Below are 21,207 nucleotides of genomic sequence, written 5' to 3' on the forward strand. Positions count from 1 at the left end.
TAATGCGCACACCGCAGAAGTTGCACACAGCCCATTTTCAACGCTCCTTACCAGCCCTCCATTGTCCTACATATCTGCCTAAGCAGAACTCTCACAACATTCTTCCGGCTGCAGAGCATTTGACAGGAGATTTTGATTTGCCATTTGTGATATTTACGCAATAAGCTGTAAATGTGTGTACCTTTCACGCTTAATAGTCGGCAAATAAGGTGTTCGATAATTTTTTTGTCTTTCCAGTTTATTATTGTTCTACGGCTTTAGCCGGTAGAACTTTAAAATGGGCTCCTTTTTTGTCGCCGTTTTTACTACCGAGACTAGTGAAGCACGGCAGGATACCAGTCTAGTGTAGCGGTACAGGAATTATTAGTTTTTTTAATGTTATAACAGACTACTCTGTTGCACAAGGTGCAAATACCTAATATTTTTACAAATTAATCATTTTGCATATTATTTTATGTTCAGTTGGTTTCGCTAATACCAAACTGCAACGGTCGTTTGTTATCTTTTAAGGGATCTGGAATTTACCGAAGCTAGATTTGTATTTCGTACAACAGCCTAAAATTCGTTTTAAAAAACAAAATAAATCAGAAATAGTTGTTTTTTATCGATTTTTACGTTTTATTTAGGTTTCATAAAAAAGAAGTGTTTACAAACCTGAACTTATTTTTCTACTACTTTCATATTTTTGTTGAAATAATAACGCAAGCATTTTTCTGCACAATTAAGTAAATACTCCCCGGTAGCGGACTTTTAATCAGTAATACAGCGTAGAACTTTCTGCCAAAACGGCTGGTTTATTTTATAATAACACTATTTGATAAGAAATTTAAATGGTTTTCAGAATATATACTTTACTTCGCAGCTTAAGAAGACAGTATTCTCAACATGGGGTAATAGGTGTTTCATGCAATCTTGAGCAAAATAAAATTTTAACACCGCTGATAATTACACTACAACTTGTAATATGCCATGTTGTCCTACAGACCTCCTTTGACGGCCTTATAACACTTTCGATCTTTTCTGGTACCACAAATCCCGAAGTATTTCCTAAGTTCATCGAAACGTTTTAGAAAACTGCGGACGAGACTCACAATCATAGAATGCGAAAAATCTCAATATTTATGCTCTTTAGCTCTTTGCATTTATATTATTATTCCAAATATTTATACAGGATATAGCTACTTCGGTGTTTGAAACACTGTTATCAATGTGGGTTCTGTGTTAAATATACATTAGGTATACACCTCGGCATTGCCTACCCAATTTCCCTCACATGGCATGGGTTGACCCGTAGCTGTGGTGAAAACACTTGCTAAGCATGCCCGCGCTGTGGACCGAACCACGGACCCATTGATTACAAAGCAAACGCCATAACCACAAGGCCACGCGCTACATATCCCAACCTTTCTAATTTTTACTAATCATGTTTAAGTTCTCTGGTGCTCCTCTACTTTCACAAAACCTTCAGTGGCAGCAATGAGACCTAAAACAACAGTTGTGATCCTCAAAGCAGAAAGAAAATTTGTTGATTCTATTTAAGTTTTCTCTCTTTGCTTTCATGACAAACATATAAATTACATAATTTATTGTCATCATTACAAATAATTTGCATATAATTAAAATAAATTAAAAACAGTAGAAAATGGACGCACGAATTAACTGCAAACAATAATGGAAATATATCAGGGAGACGTTCTGGAGGTTTCACGGTAGCGTGTAAAATGTGCACAGAAATATTGACGAACAACGAAAAACCAATCTAAAATATACAACCAACACTATTAGAAAGGTGTATTACTGAAAATACTGCAACACAAACATGAAACAAACATCTCTCGCATCTTTAGTCGGACAAGAATAAGAAATAAACTTACACATAATTTCAGCCATTTTGAATGTGACTTTAGATCAACTATAAACATTGAAGCGACCAGAAAGATGGCGAGCAACGCAAAATATGACACAGCTTGTCCATCACGAAACAACAGTGGATACATACTGAAAAATATATTAAACTTTAAATTCACCACAGCCTGAAATATTCAGGGTGTAAAAAACGATAGAGAACAGTAGTGTGAATAGACTATCGAGTAAATGCGAGTAAGGGGAGTTGATTTTTGCGTAAATTGATTTTCGCAAATTTTGCGATAATTAAATCCCGCGAAATTTTTATTCCTGTTTAAAAAACTACATATAATAATACGTGAATTTGAACTTTAGCAGTATTTTTTGTGTCCTACAAAGCCCTTAAAAAACGATACAAATTGAAAAACATAACATCAAATTCTTATTGCGAAAAAATTAATTCTAGGCTAATATTAGGACTTGCAAACTTCGTGGAAATTAATTCTCGCAAAAATAAAGTCCCTTAAAGTAATTCCATAAACAAATTCTTGGAAACTAGCCGTTAACCCGTGGAAAAATCCACGGGGTCGCCCTTCCTTTATCGCATTACGTGTTTCTGTAACACGACGTTTTTCTCGCGGAGAGAGACAAAATACGGCTATTATTAAAGAGACTAGTCGTTATCCCGTGGAAAATTCCACGGGCTCGCCCGTCCTTTTTAAACCGTACTGCGTGTGTCTCGCTACTTGCGCACCTAAGCTACCATTTTGCGTGACAAACGGACAGACGTATACGGGTATTATAATATAGATAATCGTTAGCCCATGAGAAAAATCCACGGGTTCGCCCGTCCTTTTTATACCGCATTGCGTGCGTCTCGCTACCTGCGCAGTTAAGCTACCATTTTGCGTGACAAACAGACGGACGAACGGACGGACGGACGGACAGACGTATGCGGGTAATATAATGTAGAGAACGTTAAATAATTATAAATACAGATGAAAATCAAAAAATAATAGTACATTTCTCTGTTAAAAAAGAACACAACATACGATCAGTTTACCTGACAGTTGATACTGCAAGAAACCAAACACTTGCAACAGGAGTATAAGGAAAAACCAAACAAACCGGTCTAAAAAACACAAACACGACTTTCAATACAAACGTGCATAAAACTATGATAAAAAATCAGAAATATTTTTTACTAGCGCCAATAATAACATATTTTTACAAGCTAACAAAATTAGACTAAAAAATCATCATTTATTTTATTAGTATACTTACAAAGCTACAATGAGTATCGACTTTTCATGAACTTGATAAGAGAACAAAAAAAACGCCAGCGAACAGTTTACCTAAACAAAATATGAAAATCTAAACAGGCCTCAAATAAGCACTAAGGATTTTTTTGCTACAGTAGTTGTAGAAAAAACAAGAGTATAGTTCATGTCATGCAATGAACGATAAAAAGTTTGCTCTACAGCTAGTTGTTGTTATTCATCACGTAACTAAGGAGAGATGTTAAAATTTTACAAGTCTATATTTTCCATAGCTATGTTTCTTTATCGTACATTCATCGAGAAATACGGTGTGCATAGAAAGTAGGTATTTATGGGCCATCTTAAACTAAAAATTTAATTTTTTAAGATTCAAGTATCACTTACCAGTGCGAAGAGAAACTTCTTCTTCGAAGCACACACAAACAGGTTAATACCAGAAGGTAAACAAACCAGTAAGGTTGTGGTAATGCTGAAAGAGAAAGGATTAATTGCATGACTGTATTGTTGAAAAAGATTTTTCTTAGAAAAGAAGACTTTCACAAGAAGGAAGTTTTCAGTAGGAAAGATGCACTTGGATGAAACAGTATCGTGTTTAGCAATCCACTGTTCTCAAAACAATGTTAGCTGTAAGTACAAATATCTTATTAGTGGAATCCAAACTTACCATAACCACACAATGTGTTCCTGTTTCAGAATGTGCTTAATCTTGATAACAGCGGACAATGCACACCAAAAATTTGCTACTTTATCCTAAAAGGAATTACCACGATCATCTTTGCTTTATCATGGTAGATTTTTCACTGTTATAAAATTTTCGGTGAATATTTCTAAACACAGTAATTTTGTGACAGAAACTCTGTCACAAAATTACTTGTTTTAGCCAAGTGAGAAACAAAAGTTCCAGGAGTTTGCAGCAATCAACTTTCCAAGATTAATTATTGTGCTTCACGCTAATAATTTGGCTATACAGCTATGTTGTAGACACATTATGTTTGTATTGTGATTAGTTGTTAATTCCACAATGGTACTTGTAATGACAATAAAGTCTATTTTATTAAATTCTTAGAAATGGTTTACTTTCGGTGGCATCGCCTTATAATCTAATGCACGACTTTTTGCCAACATACAATGTTTTATATTTTACATCACACTCTACGTTCATTTTGGAAATAACATAGAAGCTACAAATTTTCCATATAATTTTGTCCAACATTGTGGATTACCACAAATGCTCATAAACTCACGAGCCACAAGCCGTGTATTTGTTTCTTGGAAGCTTATTTCCTTTGCCTAACTTGATTATCATGGCACACAAATACGAAATACTGGCGATCTTAAGGTTTTATTAATAATAGGATGTTGTAAGTTTGAGAAAAAGTTGAAAAACATACCTCATATAAACCACGATTTAATGGGAAGAGTCTGCGTAACACTTGCAATGCTGACTCAGCACTTCTTAAAAATGGTAACCAGCTAAATATAAGATGAACAGCTAGCATATATAGTATAAACAGCTAGCATATATAAGATAAACAGCTAGCATATATAGTACGAACAGCCAGCATATATAGGATGAACAGCTAGCATATATAAAATAAACAGCTAGCATATATAAGATAAACAGCTAGCATATATAAGATAAACAGCTAGCATATATAGTATGAACAGCTAGCATATATAGGATGAACAGCTAGCATATATAGGATGAACAGCTAGCATATATAAGATAAACAGCTAGCATATATAAGATGAACAGCTAGCATACATAAGATGAACAGCTAGCATATATAGTACGAACAGCTAGCATATATAATACGAACAGCTAGCATATATAGGATGAACAGCTAGCATATATAGGATGAACAGCTAGCATATATAAGATGAACAGCTAGCATATATAAGATGAACAGCTAGCATATATAAGATGAACAGCTAGCATATATAAGATGAACAGCTAGCATATATAAGATGAACAGCTAGCATATATAAGATAAACAGCTAGCATATATAAGATGAACAGCTAGCATATATAGGATGAACAGCTAGCATATATAAGATGAACAGCCAGCATATATAGGATGAACAGCTAGCATATATAAGATAAACAGCTAGCATATATAAGATAAACAGCTAGCATATATAGTATGAACGGCTAGCATATATAGGATGAACAGCTAGCATATATAGGATGAACAGCTAGCATATATAGGATGAACAGCTAGCATATATAAGATGAGCAGGTAGCATATATATTATGAACAGCTAGCATATATAGTACGAACAGCTAGCATACACAGGATGAACAGCTAGCATACACAGGATGAACAGCTAGCATAACAGGATGAACAGCTAGCTTATATAGGATAAACAGCTAGCATATATAATGACATGGTGATTTAAAAATGACCAGCTAGAAAGTGGAATACTGTATTGATTTTTTAAAGTCGTATAAATATATTCTAGTATGAAACTGTGATACGCTATGTATATCTTAGGTTCTCTGTTATTACAAAAGCCTTGCACCAACTGACTCTATTGACAAAAGGTGGCTTCTCAGCTGTTTATGTTGTTAATAAAAGGATCAAATGAAACTTGAATCAATTTTATTATCATTTACACATTTTTTACTTATAAGGTACAGAAAATCTGCAAGATAGAGATACTTTGCAAGAAATACTTGATAAGAAATTGAGACATACCACAATATAAAAGAAAATATGACTGTTATTCCAATTGATGCCAATTTTACAAAACTTTGAAACCTAAGAATTAAAAGTTTATGTACGGTTTTTACTTGGTTAAGTGTCGGAGCACTCATTCAATTCTCCGAGTTTAGGAGAGCTGGAAAGAAACAGTATCAAAAAATATGTTGTTTGCTTTGAAAAAGATACGTCAATTTTAAATATTTTGGTCGGTTTGAGTTAATTTCGCGGGCGTAAATTACCTAATAAGGTATTAATTTTCAAGCTTAACTCACCAACACAAACTGACTATCACTTACCAACTCTTCTGATTATAGCATACACCCAACAAATAAAAGAAGACTGGTAACGAGTGATATAATTCCATTTGCTTATAATTCAACGCAAACACAAAACATATCGAGCCAATTAGATGTGCGTTTTTTATGAAAGAGATGACAGCTAACAACATCAAGCCTAAACTAACACAATTATATCTATTCAGAAGTTAAGGTTATAAGAAAAATGCCATCCTGAAAGCAAGATTATATAACAAAATGTCATTACTTAAATTTGTAAAAATGTGTTACCATGATAGGCAGCCAAAAATTGATTTAATTATTTTTGGTTACATAGCCAAGTCTTTAATTGCAGGCCTTTTCCAAATGCTAAACAAAATCAATTTAATCATGACATTCTCCAACTTTACCATTGTCATTCAATACTGTTTTCAATTTTCTGGTAGTTTCGTGGAATAGTTGGAGGGTTTTATCATGTCAACAGAATAAATATTACTTGATTGAAAAGATACTGAAAGTGTCCATGATCGACAAGTATAAGTCCAGGATATAACAACACAAAACATGAGATGCATAACTAAAAAAAGTGAAAGCAAGTGGACTGATTAGAAGACAACTAAAACACAAACAAGTGTATAAATAACATTTTATGGATAGTAGTAGGTGACTGAGTAGTTACAGCTACGTAATTCTGAGGGTTGTGCTAACCTATGTTTAATTGAATACATAGGTAACAGTATCAATACATTTCTAGTCTATGTATAAAAAAATATTAAACAGTATGGATAATGGTGATTCAAGCGCCTAAGCGGTAATGTCAAGGCTATCTCAGAATGTCATAAATGGATTTTATAGCTATCTATGGCTCCATCTTATCTTTTTTTGTTTTTTTTTTGTTCACGATAACAAAAGATCACAACATCTTACTTGATTGACTTTTGAAACTTTGTTCAACACAGTAGCAAAGTAGAATATGACAGCTGGTATGTAGATCAAAACATCAACAAACATCACTGTAATAAAAGGACAGTTTAGGGAGGAGGATTTACAAGAAGAAATAGCATTACTTTCCATGCATACAGTCTGTTCAATCAAAGTTAAAAAGCTTAAAAAATTTCATCTCAAAAGTTTAATTAGCTGTTCCAGTCCTTAAGGTCTGTAGTTCAACTCCTGAAAAACCTTTACATTTCATAAGGTTTACAGTGGAAAACATTGGATTTTGATTTTCACAGCATAAATTATTTTTAAATTATTCAGGTTGCAAAAATTAAGTTGCATAAAGTACTTCAAGATTTACAAATGTTTAAGGATTTGTTGTAAAATTGTCAATCATTTTCTTGTGCCTTTTAGGGAGAAGACTCTTTATCTAGAAATTATTAAGGTGCATGTGCCCTGTCGACAAAACAATTTTTTAAAACTTTAAAAAACCTACCACTATTTCTCATAAACAGCTTGTGTTGGTAACTTTCATGACCACGAGATGACTTCAACGCAACCCAATCAGGATTAATTAGGTTTGCTCTAAAACATTTAAATATTTGGGAAAGATCTATTACTTAATGTCAATGTTATTAATAACACTAAAGCAGAAATGTAACAAACTTACATATAGCCACAGATTTTACTGTGATATGCAGTTAAAGGGGGATAGTCAAGACCCCAATACATAAGGTCATTATCTTTCGTTTGTTGATACCTAAATTGAAAAAGCAGTAAGTATCATAAGAACTAACACCAGACGGTATGTTTATGTTAATCTAATTAACAACAGCACAAAGCAAATTACGAATGATAAGGAGGTTAACAGAGGGTTGATGAACTTCATTTGCTGTATAAAATAAAGGTTGTTCTCCATTATACAGGGAACAGAGCTGATTTGCTGAAAATTGTCTTGGGTATAGTTGCTATGGACAACAACAAAGTAACAGAGATTGAAAAAACTGTTATAGGACGTGTATCCCTGATGCATCCAATGGGAATTTAATACTAGTAAAGCAGTATGCGCACTAAATTTTGACACTGAAAAATATAATTTTCAGATTTAAACAATAAAAATATTTGCAACATTTTTTAGGTGACATATGTTTATCACTTGACTTAATAAAATTGATAATAAAGGTCATTTACACAAATACAAGGTATGTATACGTACCAATCTGTGATATTTAAATGATATGTAATTTCCATCCAATGTCTCTGGGCTTCATAATCTCCAAATATTGGAGGTGTGTTGGCACCAGAATATGAATTCAATGACACGCAATAACGTACAACCAGAGAAATCAAAACGATACAACTCAATAATAATAAATAATTCTTTTCCATATTCTGCTCTGTAAAATATAAAAACAGTTTTTTATTTATAAGCCATGCATATATCGAGGCTATCAATAAGAAAATAACACCAGAGCAACAAGTTGCTCACCCCAGGTTACAATAATTTACACTGGGCAAGCAATCTGCATAAATAGAATAAGTTCATACACGCCTAGTTTATTACAAAATCTTTTTATCTATTTTATCTTGTCTTTTTTATATATTTTGGTTATTTTTTACTTAAATAATAAGAAAGATAACACTGGTTTCCATGTGATATGAATTGATATTGCTCAGCCCAACAAAATTTTTGTGGAACCGGGAGAGCCTTCGCGTGAGCAAGAGCGAATGCTCTCCCCTTATTGATACGCCTGATAAACCGTCTTGTGTGGTAAAAATAACTGCATTTAAGAATAAAACTAGAAAGTCCTGTCAAATAAATATTTTAGTTGAATAAAAAATTTAGCATTACATGAACATGAAAAGTAAAGTCAATAAAAACATAACACCCAAAATTAAATTCTTGTTGCTTTAATACTAAAGATAGTTTTCCTCTTGTATCCCCACTTCTATTTTTCACTGTAACTTAAATTTATTTAGTTAGCTGCTGACATATTTCAGGCAAACGTTTACTCCTGGCAATTTACAGTGCAATCAACAATTTGTACAAACCAAGGTGCCATCAAACCGAAGTTCAGATACAAGAGGAAGGCTGTTTGAGCAGTTTTATGTTTGTGTTGCATATAGAATTGAGAAACAAAATGCTGAATAATATGATTCATAAGAATGGGCTTGATAGTTTTTATCGCAACGACAATTAGAAACATTTTATATTTATTAAGACTGTTGAAGATTACACACAGGAAAAAAAATTCTAATAAAAACTTGGAGGTGCAAAGTCCTGCGGTCTCTCCTCCCTCTTTTCACGAATAAATTTATCTTGTGTATATATTGAGTTCTTAGGCCTAACAAAAGGTTGTGGAACAAAGGCTCTATCTTTCCCCTTATCCCAATCTCTTTCTTTTTCTGTTCCCTTTCTACACTCTTTTAATAATTCATCAATATTTTGTAGCTGATCATCTGTCTGATCAATATTAGAATGTGTGATTTGTTCAGGAGGATTCTGCAAAGTACTCAAATTCAAATTCTTATCTGCAGCTAATTCGCTATCATCAGCACTAAGTCCCATTTTCTTCTTTTTCACTTTATTTAGTCTTTCCTGTAAAGCAGCTTTTCGTTTCAACTGTAGCTGTTCTTTTTTATTTTGAATTTCTTTTGTCTTGTTCCGCATCTTTTGAAGATCTTCCATCTGTTTTTTTCTTTCTTCCTCATTCTTTGAGAAAGCATAGTATGCAGTACCAAGCTCTCTTACTTCATCGAATTTGATGTTTTCATAGTGCACTGGACCATCAAGTAATTCCTGCTGTTCTGCTTCCCATTTTTCATGTAATTTTTCACGATACGCTTCATCAGCTTCATATATAGACGATGTTGGAGGCTGGTCAAGAGACTCTTCAGATTCTAAAGTTTTCTTTTGGAAATCAACAAGAAATTTTGTTTCACCATATATATTTTCAAAGTCTTCCATCTCACCACTTTTCATCTTATCATATATCTTCGATTTTGCTTCAAGCTTTTGACGAGCTTTTGCAAGCATTTCAAGAGTTTCCGAGTCTAATGTTTCTTTTTCTTCTTTATTTCCATTATCTATTTCTTTATCTTTCTTCTTTTTCTTTTTCTTTCCTGTTAATGACTGTATCTACATAAAAGAGAGATAAAAGTTTCAACTAAAGGATATGACCAAATGTAAAATATTGCTTAACTAACTTGTTTTTTACACTGGCTTACACTACACTGTGAGTACAAGACAGAAGCATCATTCCTTAAATGATTTCTATTCACCTATTAAAATGAGCACTAGACAGAGAAACACAAAGTTTTCATTACTTTTATCTTGGTGACAAATGCATTATTAATCAGACCACACATTTTTGGTAGGACTAGGCCCCGCAATAAGTGCTATGTGATTGCATTTCTGCACACTGTTGCATAGATAATCGTGTAGATAAAAAACATATATTCATATAAATTTACTGATTCCTTTTAATTTGCGGGTCATTGTAAAGTTTATTTAACAATGAGAAAGCAATTTTGTGAGTGTAATAAAATGAATCGCAGCTACGGGGAGGAGATAGTTGCATGTGCTGTATCAATTGTATTTTTACTTTATTTTTATATTTTCAGTGACAGCGATTAATAAGTGAGCAGTAGTTGTGAAATGATACCTCCCATTCTTCGGTAGTAGATTAAAATTATTTTAACCTTAGAGAGATGAAAAAATGTTCTCCAGGATCGTGTTATAGAAAGATCCCCAGCATAAAAATTGAGAACTAAAAGCAATTTTCAATGTGTGAAAAAGAAATGAACAATAGATCATAGAAGAAAAAATATAGCATTTTATTCTGTGTTTCATTGTTGAAAGGAAAATATTTAAAAACCTTTAAAGGTTTAAAAGTAAGTATAGAGATTTTTAAAAATAAACAATGTTACTTTTAGATATAAAATTTCTCTTGTTGATTTCCACCAGCGAAGGCGGAATCTTTAAAATCGCCTGAGGAGATAGAGAGATAGGGAGATAGAGATAGATAGATAGATAGATAGATAGATAGATAGATAGATAGATAGATAGATAGATAGATAGATAGATAGATAGATAGATAGATAGATAGATAGATAGATAGATAGATAGATAGATAGATAGATAGATAGATAGATAGATAGATAGATAGATAGATAGATAGATAGATAGATAGATAGATAGATAGATAGATAGATAGATAGATAGATAGATAGATAGATAGATAGATAGATAGATAGATAGATAGATAGATAGATAGATAGATAGATAGATAGATAGATAGATAGATAGATAGATAGATAGATAGATAGATAGATAGATAGATAGATAGATAGATAGATAGATAGATAGATAGATAGATAGATATATTCACAGTTACTCTCCTGACCGAAAACAGTACCGAATCCTACTGTTTTAGGTTACGTTTTCTACGTCGGTTACCTTTCCTACGTACGACGGTTACGTTTCCTACCCAGCAGTAGGTTACGCTTAGGTTACGTCGGTTACCCACGACATGGCGGTTACGTTTTCTACGTCAACGCGCATGTGCAAATATTAAAAATAAATCATAAGGGCGGCTTGCGGCGTGAAAGATACTCTCAGTTAAGGATTGTTGTTGTTGTTTTTTAATCATATCAATCAGATATAAGAAACAGAAAAGCTTTTTTTCTTTGGTAAGTTTTATTTTGTCCTTTAACAGTTTTAAATGTTGTAAATGCTTATGTAAATATATTTTTTGTGGGCAACCAAAGTGCATAGCTAGCTAACGTTTTGTAGCTAGTAACACCCCAAATAGCAATCTGAACTTTTTAGGTTTGTTCAATGAAATAACATTAGTAGAATTAAAGAGCTATAGCTATGGTCATTTAACAATAGCATTATGTTTCTTGGTAGTCTTTTTGTGTAGTTAAGTATATTGCTGTAGTGTGTTTTTATATAGTCCTTATTCTCATGTTGGTATTTTGATATGACCTCTGAGCGTTTGTTTAAAAGCTCATTTTATTTTCACTAAATTTATTTTTACTTATGTTTTTCTTGTTTCTTTAAAGACAATAGCCATGCTTGAAGTTGTTTTTCGAGAGACTCACACCTATTTGTTTTTAAAACATTTTGTTTATTTTTCTCTTGTTTTTTAAAAATAATGACCATGCTTGAAGTTGTTTTTCTGGAGACCCCACACACTTGTTTTAAACAACCAGTGTTGTTTATAGATATATTATTCCTAATCAAAATGATATCAAATCATAACAAAAGCTGTTATAAATTATTGTTAAAAAAGTGTGTTGTCTGTTGTACCCATGCTTTCAAATAACTTATATCACCGGTTTTTATTATGATAATTTAGTTAAGTACACAATTAAGCTTTCTTTTATATCACACTGCAGTTGTGCTTTGCTCAAGTATTTCATATATATTTTACATTGTCAGAATAAAAAAAATCATTTTTCAAGTTGGAATTGTCAAAGCAGGTCACAAGAAAAGTAGGAAGCATATTTTATCATGAGTTTTGGTAATAGTAAGGTAAACAACAGTCTTTTGTGTGTATACACCTATTATATATATACTATTATATACCTTTTTCTTGTTCTTAACAGTATATTTTTATTTCTAGGAAGTTTTGTATCGACAATTAGTGAAAATATATACGTGTACAATTTCTGCAAAAGTCAATTTGTGAAAATAAGTCTTTCCTGCAAAAAGGTTTATTTGTTAAAATTAATCAACATGAATTTTTAGCAAAACAAAAAGATTTCTGAATCTTGTAAGCAGCTTTAATTGAAAGCTATATAAATCCCAAATAATTTATAAGGACCTAAACTAAAATTGCAAACTAATTCACTGCAAAGCAAGTTGAAATTATTCGTTTCAAACATTTATATTTCAAAAATAAATTTTTGAAATTTTTTAAAATGACTAATTTGTGAAAATTATTCTTTACGGAAGGTAATTTTTAATATAATTAATATAAACTGGCTAATATAATTAATATTATTAATATATTTAATATAAACTGAATTATATACAGAAATATCATATTCCACATATTATGGAATCACACAATCCATACTCACATCATCATCATCATTCTCGGCTTAACGTCCGTTTTCCATGCTAGCATGGGTTGGACGGGGTATATTAATGACCCTCTTCCAATCTGATCTAGACTGTGTTAGATCTAAACTCAACTTCCTTTGTATCAACTCACCTTTTTAACATATTTTTAAAACTATATGTAGCTGTGTGGATGTCTTTTTAATACAGTTGGCACAAAGTGTGTGAATTTTTTTTTGACAATGGTAAATATATGTGTATACATTTTTATATAGCGAAATCTTCAAGAATCATTTGTATTGGTTGGTACCATAACAGTTATTACAAGGAATGGGACTGATGGCATGGCCTATCCTATTATCTTGGGAAAAAAATGGTAACAATTGGAAAGTAAGTATGGCACACATTTTTCTAAACACATTGTTACTTATTATAATTTTTTATAACAAAAATAAGGAAATTTTCAGCTAGGTTTTTTGTCAAATTTTATAGTGATGTTGATAGTGACATCAGGGTACGAAGTAAAAATGTTGAGGCGCTTCATTGCAAATTAAAAGTCATTGGAAAAAACGATGAAAGTCTTTCTTTTATTGTCAGGTCTATAATCAGGTTTTGATATTGTTTGTTTCAGGTTGAAACATCGTCTACGTCAAATAGTTTAGAAAGGTATGTTCATTTCTTTTTTAATATGTACTGAAATTGCTGTATAACCATCTAATTTAAGATTAAATTAAGAATTGAAGTTGCGCATATAAGAAAGAGTCTGCAGCCTTAACTGTTACTAATTTTAGATTCCTTAAATTCTTTTATCCTTGCCTTAGTATGTTGATGAGAGAAAATATCAGGTTGAAGAAGAAAATTTCAGAGCTCGAGAACCAACTTTCAACAGACTCTACAACCTTACCTATAGAAAAGTATGATTTTTACTGCCATATACTATTTACAACATGTAGATTTTTTGTTTCTCGTATCTCCTTTATTTGAATTATATTATTAATGTATTCAAATTATTATTTGAAAGTAAAAGAGAAAAAAAATTAGCTAAACCAGAAATTCGAACAAAAATATTCTGCCGAAAATCTTAGTTTAAATTCCTGCGAAATTCAACTCGTGCAAGACATATTGCAATTAAAATACTAAGAAGAAATTTCTGTTTCCCACCGTTTTCTTGCAGTCTCAAACTATGTTAATTTAATTGTTTGAATTGTTTCATAGAAACTGCAAAAAATGTCCATTACAGTCATGTGATAGTTGTGTTACAAATTTATCTCGGCACATGATAGAAGTACACTATTGGCCCCGGAGTAAGGCAAAATATTGCGTTGGCATATACGGATTGAGGAAACCAGGTGTTAGGTTTTAGGTTGTCGAAACAAAAGAATGAGTTTGCACCTCCAAGACGTCCACAAACTATCAAAAGGACCTTACTATTATAGTATGTTGAAATTAGCCAGGGTGTGTGACGTTGCATCAAACAACGAAGTACACATATGACATCCATCCCTGCTAAGCATGTCGCCACTGATGATCGCCACTGATCCGAAGTAACAGATTCGGATAGTGACATGGAAGATGACGAAGTGGTTGACTCTGCTGAAATTTTAGAGAGGTTTGTGACATATAAAATTTCAGTTGATGGAGGGAAGAGTTGCCAAAAGAGTGCTATTCAGTCAAAGCAGCAATTGAGAGATATTTGGGCAGCTTTGGATTTCTCATATCCCAGTGATTTAGTCAGAAAATATAAAATTCGCGACACCTTTTTGACAACGTATGCCGAAAAGACAAAGGAATACAAAGCTTTAACCATTAAACGGTATATTTTGTCACTGCCACACTTCTATGACTTTCTCCTTACTGAGGAGATCCATCTACCTGGAATAGCACCAGATATGATTTTAAGGATGAAAGTTAGTGTATCTCGATGGAGCAAATCTAATAATGTAACGGTAGAGATACAGCAGCTTGAGAGACAGATGGAGGAGCAACAAGTGCTTATCACGCCTGAGCAGATCCAACGGTATGAGGAGTCTGCCAGTGCAAAGGAGGCTATCTCGATAATTAAAAATTTTCGTAGCCCTTACCGAGAAAACACCTTGTCTCGTCAAGAATATGCGTGTATACGGGATTTTCTCATAACGGAAATAACTATAATTAATTGTCAGAGGTCTGGCGTACCTAGCAACATGAACATCGATGAGGTGAAGGCTGCTGTATTTCGTGATGCTAAATATATTATTAAAGTAAAACGTCACAAGACATTTAGGAAACACGGTCCTGTTAATAATCTGTGTACGAGAGAAACCTTGTACCAACAGCTCTTAATTTTTTTCGATTCAATTCGCAGTCAGATACACAGTGACTTTGAAAATGTTTTTGTTTCATATAATGGCAAGATGTTAGAATCTGGAGCAATATCGAAACAAATTAATAGCACTTGGAAAAGGTCCGGTGTTTATGGTGAAAACGATCCGCCAGTGAGGAAAAACATCACTTCAAATATATTTCAAAAGTCTGGATCCACCATCATTGAAGATAAAAATCCAAGTGAAGCTCCATATGTTGCTAGCCTGTTGACGCACTCTGAGAGCACCTCAAAAAATACTACCGTTTGATAGAGAAGGAAAAGTATGCCCTTAAACTTTCAACAAACGTGGCAAAACAAATATTTACGAAAAAAAGAAAACGTGGACTGATGCCGAAGTCGGGGAGTTGGAGACTCTATTTAAGCAGTTTTTGACTGCGAAATCTATCAGAATTGGCGATGTACGTAATCTACGTGAAAAGTTTATCCATCTTATTCATTTGTCTGATAGGCAGATTTTAGATAAATTGAGAAGCTACTGGCGCTATGGAGTCACGGAAGAGGAGAAAGGTAGGTTAAAACTATCGCATTTTTCTTCTTATATGTTGTATTGGTGACTTTTATTTGTTTTACATTAGTATAAATATAAAGATTTTCATGAAAATTGTGCCTGTTTTTTTATTAAATTTAAAAGAATTCATTTCCTATCTTTTAATAGATGGTAATGATGCTGTTGACAACTCATGCTCCTCTATTGCAAATGAATACAAACAATCTGTGTCAAAAGGAGGTATGTTTGTGTTGTGCTACTTGCTAGCTTAATTGATTTTGAAAAAAGCGCTGAAGCTTTCACAGGCAGAAACTCGCGAAATGCAATTTTTTTGTGAAATTTACAATTCGCGAATATTTCTGTTGCGAAAGTTTATGCACTTAAAGCAGCCCGATCCAATATTTCTTTAGTTAAGGCTTAATAGTGTGTGGTGTGCTCTTGTTGCGAAAACACAATTTTGTTTTTGATATAGTAGATAAGCATCATGGTGAAAACGAAGATGTTGACGAGGAAAGTGAAGATGATGATTATGAAAATACAGTTTCTGGAAAGGAAAAAATTTTCTCGAATGTTGAAGCTAACATCATTGTCGAAAAGTGTGCCGAGATCATTCGTTCTGGACCAATATCCATCAATAGAGTAGAACGTGCACTCGAATCAAGCTCTGTTGGAAAACGTGTACTACAAAACTTTCACATGTCGCAAATACAAACAAGGCTTAAATATGAGCGCTTGTAGTACAGAAAAAGTTCCAGAAGAAAGTGTCTCTAAACTGTTTTATTTCTACCTTTACTGTACGAACCATTTAACTATAATTTGGTGTAGTTTCGCACACTTTTAATTATTTTTCCCACTATTAAACGCTCCTCATTGTATGTATCGAGAATGTTTTCATTTTCTTTGAATTCTTATGGTTCGTTAAAAAAAAGATCTGTAGCGCACGTTTTATTTCTTAACGGTGCTGAGACAAGAGTATGGATTAAAATAAGTACCATTTGTTAAAAATAGTTATATCGTTTTGCAGTATACAAGTTATGTTTTATGTGCATCACTTGACATTTTTATGTATGTTATTTTTCTATATATATATTTAGTTATGCAAAAACAATGAACAAAATTTCCGTAATTTGCTACATTATTCATCATTCACCCTAACATCGTTTGCTTATAACAAAAAACGTGTACCTTGTGAATCCTTATTACATTGCCTTTATCGTTATGAGTGTTATGAGTCGCCGTTAGGGAGAACTGCCATGTGCCTAGGTGATGCCACGTAACTCGTGAATTTTTTGAATAAGTAACTAAAAACAGTCAATAAATGCACGATTAAGCGCCCTTGATGCTCGTTAAGGGGAAATGGGCGTTTTGAAAAAAGAAGTATAAATGTTATACTACCGTAGGGGACAAATATTAAATGGGGTTCCTAACCGGAAAAGGTGCCACATCTAGCTAAATTTAGTACTTAATAAGTCGGTTAGTAATCACGAAATTATAACGAAAAGTATCAGCTAAACTCCAGGAACGGTCTATTTAATTTTGCAACAGTATTCTGTAAAGTACCCTGCAGTAAAGAGCGGGAGTGTCCTCATCTGTTTAAAACAAATTGGAATAAAAACAAAAATATCCTTTCAAATAAATACGCAACATACTGTCATAAAAGTGAGGGAAAGTCGAGAATAGTAACAATGGTCATTTATTGCAGCGTGTGCCAAGAAAGTAAAATAATGTCCCGGTTAATGGCGCAGCACTATTGTTAGGTCACGCTACTATATTTTTAACATGTTCGAGTCTGTAAATAACGCATCCGTATTATACCTTGAACAGCACGTTATTATAAAAACTGTGGGTAATACAATAGCAGTTTTGACCACTAACAATTATACTTGCGATATTATGATTTGGCTTTTATATATAGACAGCAAGACAAAGCAGACATCAAAGCACAAATTTAAGTAGCGTTATTAAGATTCTTCTTCTTCTCCCAAAACAAATCTTGGAGATAAAGGATGACGCAACAATCAACAATAGTTCAATATTTATTATTCTGTCTAAACATTGTTAAATAGGAAATTATGTTTGAAATTGTATACGTCGTCATTGCGTAGCAATCTCAAAGGTTTTCCCAACCGAAAAAAGCGATAAGAACCTCTAGTTTGGCTATTACAGAGTACGGTGGTTTTTATCCTGGAGTAGGAGGCGATTACAATAAAAGTGATCGTCTTCGTGCAATGATCTCACACTGACGCTGTTGTTATAAACTTTACTTGTATTACTCGTACTTGTACATTATTCACGATGGATTTTAACGATTTCAGCCAGCGCGAAATACCAACGTTTACCAAAAAGTAGTTGTTTTTTGTGTTTGTCAGGAAGATGTGAAAAGAAGTGCTAAAAGTTATAAATGACAACGAAATTATATGTAAAAAATTCTTTGAAAACTGGAATATTGATTAAAAAAGCTAATGCATAAATTTTGTTTGTCTTGTGTTATCTAGAAATTATTCCTACAAACGTTATGAAATATAAGCCAACACACGATAAATTTTGTTTAGGAAAATGTTTTGCCCAACAACACCCACCTCCTAGCGGTAATGCACTACCGCATCCCCCTTCCCTCAATATATACTAGCCTCAACTTTGGTTGACGACACATAATCAAAAAATTAATAGAAAAACCTTTCACATAATAACCTCTTGTTATGTCTATCACCGTTTTGTTTCTTACAAAGACAATACGAAAACTAGAGTGCACTAAGATCGTTTTTCCGATTCCGCGCCGTAGGAAAAGTCTGCGACCTTTCCACTTCCATGCTGTGATAGATCGTAAGACAGCAACACCAAGATGAAAGAGATAATACTACGTTAATTCTTAGCACATATATTTATTTTACATGGGCTAATAAAAAGATTCTCTTTCATATACCTTCATAGACACAAAAAGGGTTAATATGCGCAATTTTTATACTCAGGTCGATAACGTAACTCATCGATAGAATATTAAGAATACATCCGACTAGAAACAGAGTAGCAATATCAAAAAGCAATTATATAAACACAATTTCAAACTTAAAAAGTATTTAACCACATGATTTGATGAAGAATAATCAAAATTTAAAAAAGTTTTGTTGTTGTTGTGCATATCTTGAAAAGGTTACGTTAACTACGTGTTAAATTTTCGAGGGTACCTCTAACAGACAGGTCCAGAAATCCTAATTGAAGTGACTACACGTCAAATCCTTTGGTACGAATGCCAGTGTATGTTAGCAGAATGTTCATGTGTAATTTCAAGATTTTTTGACACAGCACGTTTACACAGTGACAGTGCAAACATGAAGCCCCCAAAATCGCAAAAAAGACCTACTTTTAAAAAGATAAGGGGTATGTTATGTATGTGATTGCACTCGAATTTTTTTTTAAAAAAATCGTTAAAAATTGGATAATGGCGAATGGTGGTAATTAATTAGGGGGCTATTTTGGTGCGTGGTAGGATGATCTTTACCCATATAATCAATATTTTCCCATACCACGCCCTAATTCTACTTACCACGACGTAGGTTACGATTCCTACTATCTTAACTTTAGCTTGCTCATTTTTTTTTTAATCGCAACACTTTTACAAAACTTTTAGGTTTTCTTGTTGCAAATTTATTAAAAAATATAAAATAACCTTTGGCAGCCCTTCAAACATCACGCGCGGTTTTATAATATGACTTTTCTTTGAGGTAGAAAACGTAACCTATTTACCTATACAGATAGATAGATAGATAGATAGATAGAGACATCGCAGCTAGGCTGGACGCCCGAAACTTATCCAGGCTAAAGATTTTTTTCTGAGAACGAGGCTAAAATGAGTTTTAAGCCAATAAGAATCCTAACAGTGCAACAGATTGTTTTATCATCCAATGAACAACTTTATTTTAAAGTTTATATGCTATCAAAAGTTAAAGCTTGTGCAGTGTAGCATAATGAAGATCGTCTTATAATTCGCCATCTTTGATGTTACGTCATTTCTTTCTGTACAATTTTTCAAGCACCCAGACTAAAGCTATATTCAGCAGAACTAATTAATTATTCATGAATTTTATTTTTTATTCATTGAGTTGTATTTTAACATTGCAGGTTAGTTAAGGCCAGGATACACTTGTATAATATCATTAAATATATTCTATAATATAGTTATAACTTTTCTGCAATATACTTATAATTTGTTAAAATATATCTTTTCATTTAATTTCATAACATCGTTGCCACAACAACGCTAGCAGATAATAGATCTATTGTCACACAAAACAAAAGGCATTAGAAACCAGATCACCAACAATATTATTAAAATCAAACTTGTTTGATTTTATTCAAATATTAAAGCCATGCAGAAAATTATGAGGTTATGACGCACTTGTCAGGTGTTGAAATTATACATATTATAGCTATATTATATAGAAATAAAGATGTAACATGAAGTACTAACATTCACAATTGTCCAAAATCCTGCCATATTTTTTAAACATGTTAAAGCAAGTCGTCCTGTCAAAGAGACAAGCTTCATATTTCATAGTCTTCAACATTTTTATTTTCCTATCTATTCAAATATATATAATACATAAACAAAATAATTTACCTTTGCGAAAGTTTGATTCCCTTTTCTATTATATTCTTCATGTTTTTTAGATTTTTGTATCAACTGTTCTTCTTTTCTTGTTAATTCAGCTTTTAAGTCTACTAGCGATGATCCACTATACATGATTTTTTTCACTAAAATGAATATTAAACTAATAATTCACAATGACAACTGTGATGGAACAACCATCCCTTTAAGAACAACAGAAAATTTCTCCTAATAAAAATTGACAATCACAAAACATTACTGAATATAATCCTTTTCCTCGGACATATTTAAAATTTATAAAATGAAAGCAATTCCGAATATGTGCATGTTTTCTTAAACTTAAAATCAAAGTCAAGAGAAGTTAATACCGTATTTTCTGGTATATAACCCGCACAACTATAACCCGCAGCTCAGCTTTGTAAGGGAGTTATAAAATAGATGCTATCAGATAGCCCGCACCTTCGTATAACCCGCATAAAATAATAATCAATGTGTTTTACTAACCCGCACCTTTGCATAACCGGCATCATGTTAAGAAAAAAATTCAGCACATTAAACAAACAAATCATCATCATCATCATTCTCGGCTTAACGTCCGTTTTCCATGCTAGCATGGGTTGGACGGGGTATACTAATGA

General features: G+C 32.8%; 3 protein-coding genes across 7 annotated transcripts; 1 reads left to right on the forward strand and 2 right to left on the reverse strand.

Moving 5' to 3' along the window:
- Positions 1-1,529: 1,529 nt before the first annotated feature.
- Positions 1,530-20,717, reverse strand: LOC130630593 (dolichyl pyrophosphate Man9GlcNAc2 alpha-1,3-glucosyltransferase-like). The gene is made up of 15 exons (XM_057444143.1): positions 20,582-20,717; positions 8,258-8,438; positions 7,712-7,801; positions 7,538-7,626; positions 7,033-7,118; positions 6,618-6,682; positions 6,127-6,303; positions 5,825-5,887; positions 4,517-4,598; positions 3,790-3,875; positions 3,510-3,594; positions 3,130-3,200; positions 2,909-2,977; positions 1,875-1,998; positions 1,530-1,759 (listed from the first exon to the last, which is right to left on the reverse strand). Exons 2-15 carry the CDS (start codon positions 8,428-8,430, stop codon positions 1,532-1,534), a joined length of 1,488 nt encoding a protein of 495 aa, XP_057300126.1. The 5' UTR covers positions 8,431-8,438; positions 20,582-20,717; the 3' UTR covers positions 1,530-1,531.
- On the reverse strand, positions 9,296-10,410 carry LOC130630103 (coiled-coil domain-containing protein 174-like). Its single transcript, XM_057443501.1, has 3 exons — positions 10,369-10,410; positions 10,249-10,323; positions 9,296-10,180 (listed from the first exon to the last, which is right to left on the reverse strand). The coding sequence occupies exons 1-3, from the start codon at positions 10,408-10,410 to the stop codon at positions 9,296-9,298; spliced, it is 1,002 nt and encodes a 333-aa protein (XP_057299484.1).
- Positions 11,364-17,089, forward strand: LOC130630594 (uncharacterized). Of its 5 annotated transcripts, none has more exons than XM_057444145.1 (6): positions 11,364-12,580; positions 13,387-13,501; positions 13,743-13,777; positions 13,933-14,025; positions 14,327-15,983; positions 16,132-17,089. In XM_057444145.1, the coding sequence occupies exon 5, from the start codon at positions 14,677-14,679 to the stop codon at positions 15,721-15,723; it is 1,047 nt and encodes a 348-aa protein (XP_057300128.1). In that variant the 5' UTR covers positions 11,364-12,580; positions 13,387-13,501; positions 13,743-13,777; positions 13,933-14,025; positions 14,327-14,676; the 3' UTR covers positions 15,724-15,983; positions 16,132-17,089. The 5 variants fall into 5 exon arrangements, with proteins under 5 accessions (XP_057300128.1, XP_057300131.1, XP_057300127.1 ...); XM_057444148.1 differs by having other exon boundaries at positions 11,364-11,733; XM_057444144.1 differs by having other exon boundaries at positions 11,364-11,733; positions 13,387-14,025.
- Positions 20,718-21,207: the final 490 nt, after the last annotated feature.

Source organism: Hydractinia symbiolongicarpus, chromosome 2 (assembly GCF_029227915.1).
Source record: "Hydractinia symbiolongicarpus strain clone_291-10 chromosome 2, HSymV2.1, whole genome shotgun sequence".
In the NCBI taxonomy this organism is placed as follows: Eukaryota; Metazoa; Cnidaria; class Hydrozoa; order Anthoathecata; family Hydractiniidae; genus Hydractinia; species Hydractinia symbiolongicarpus.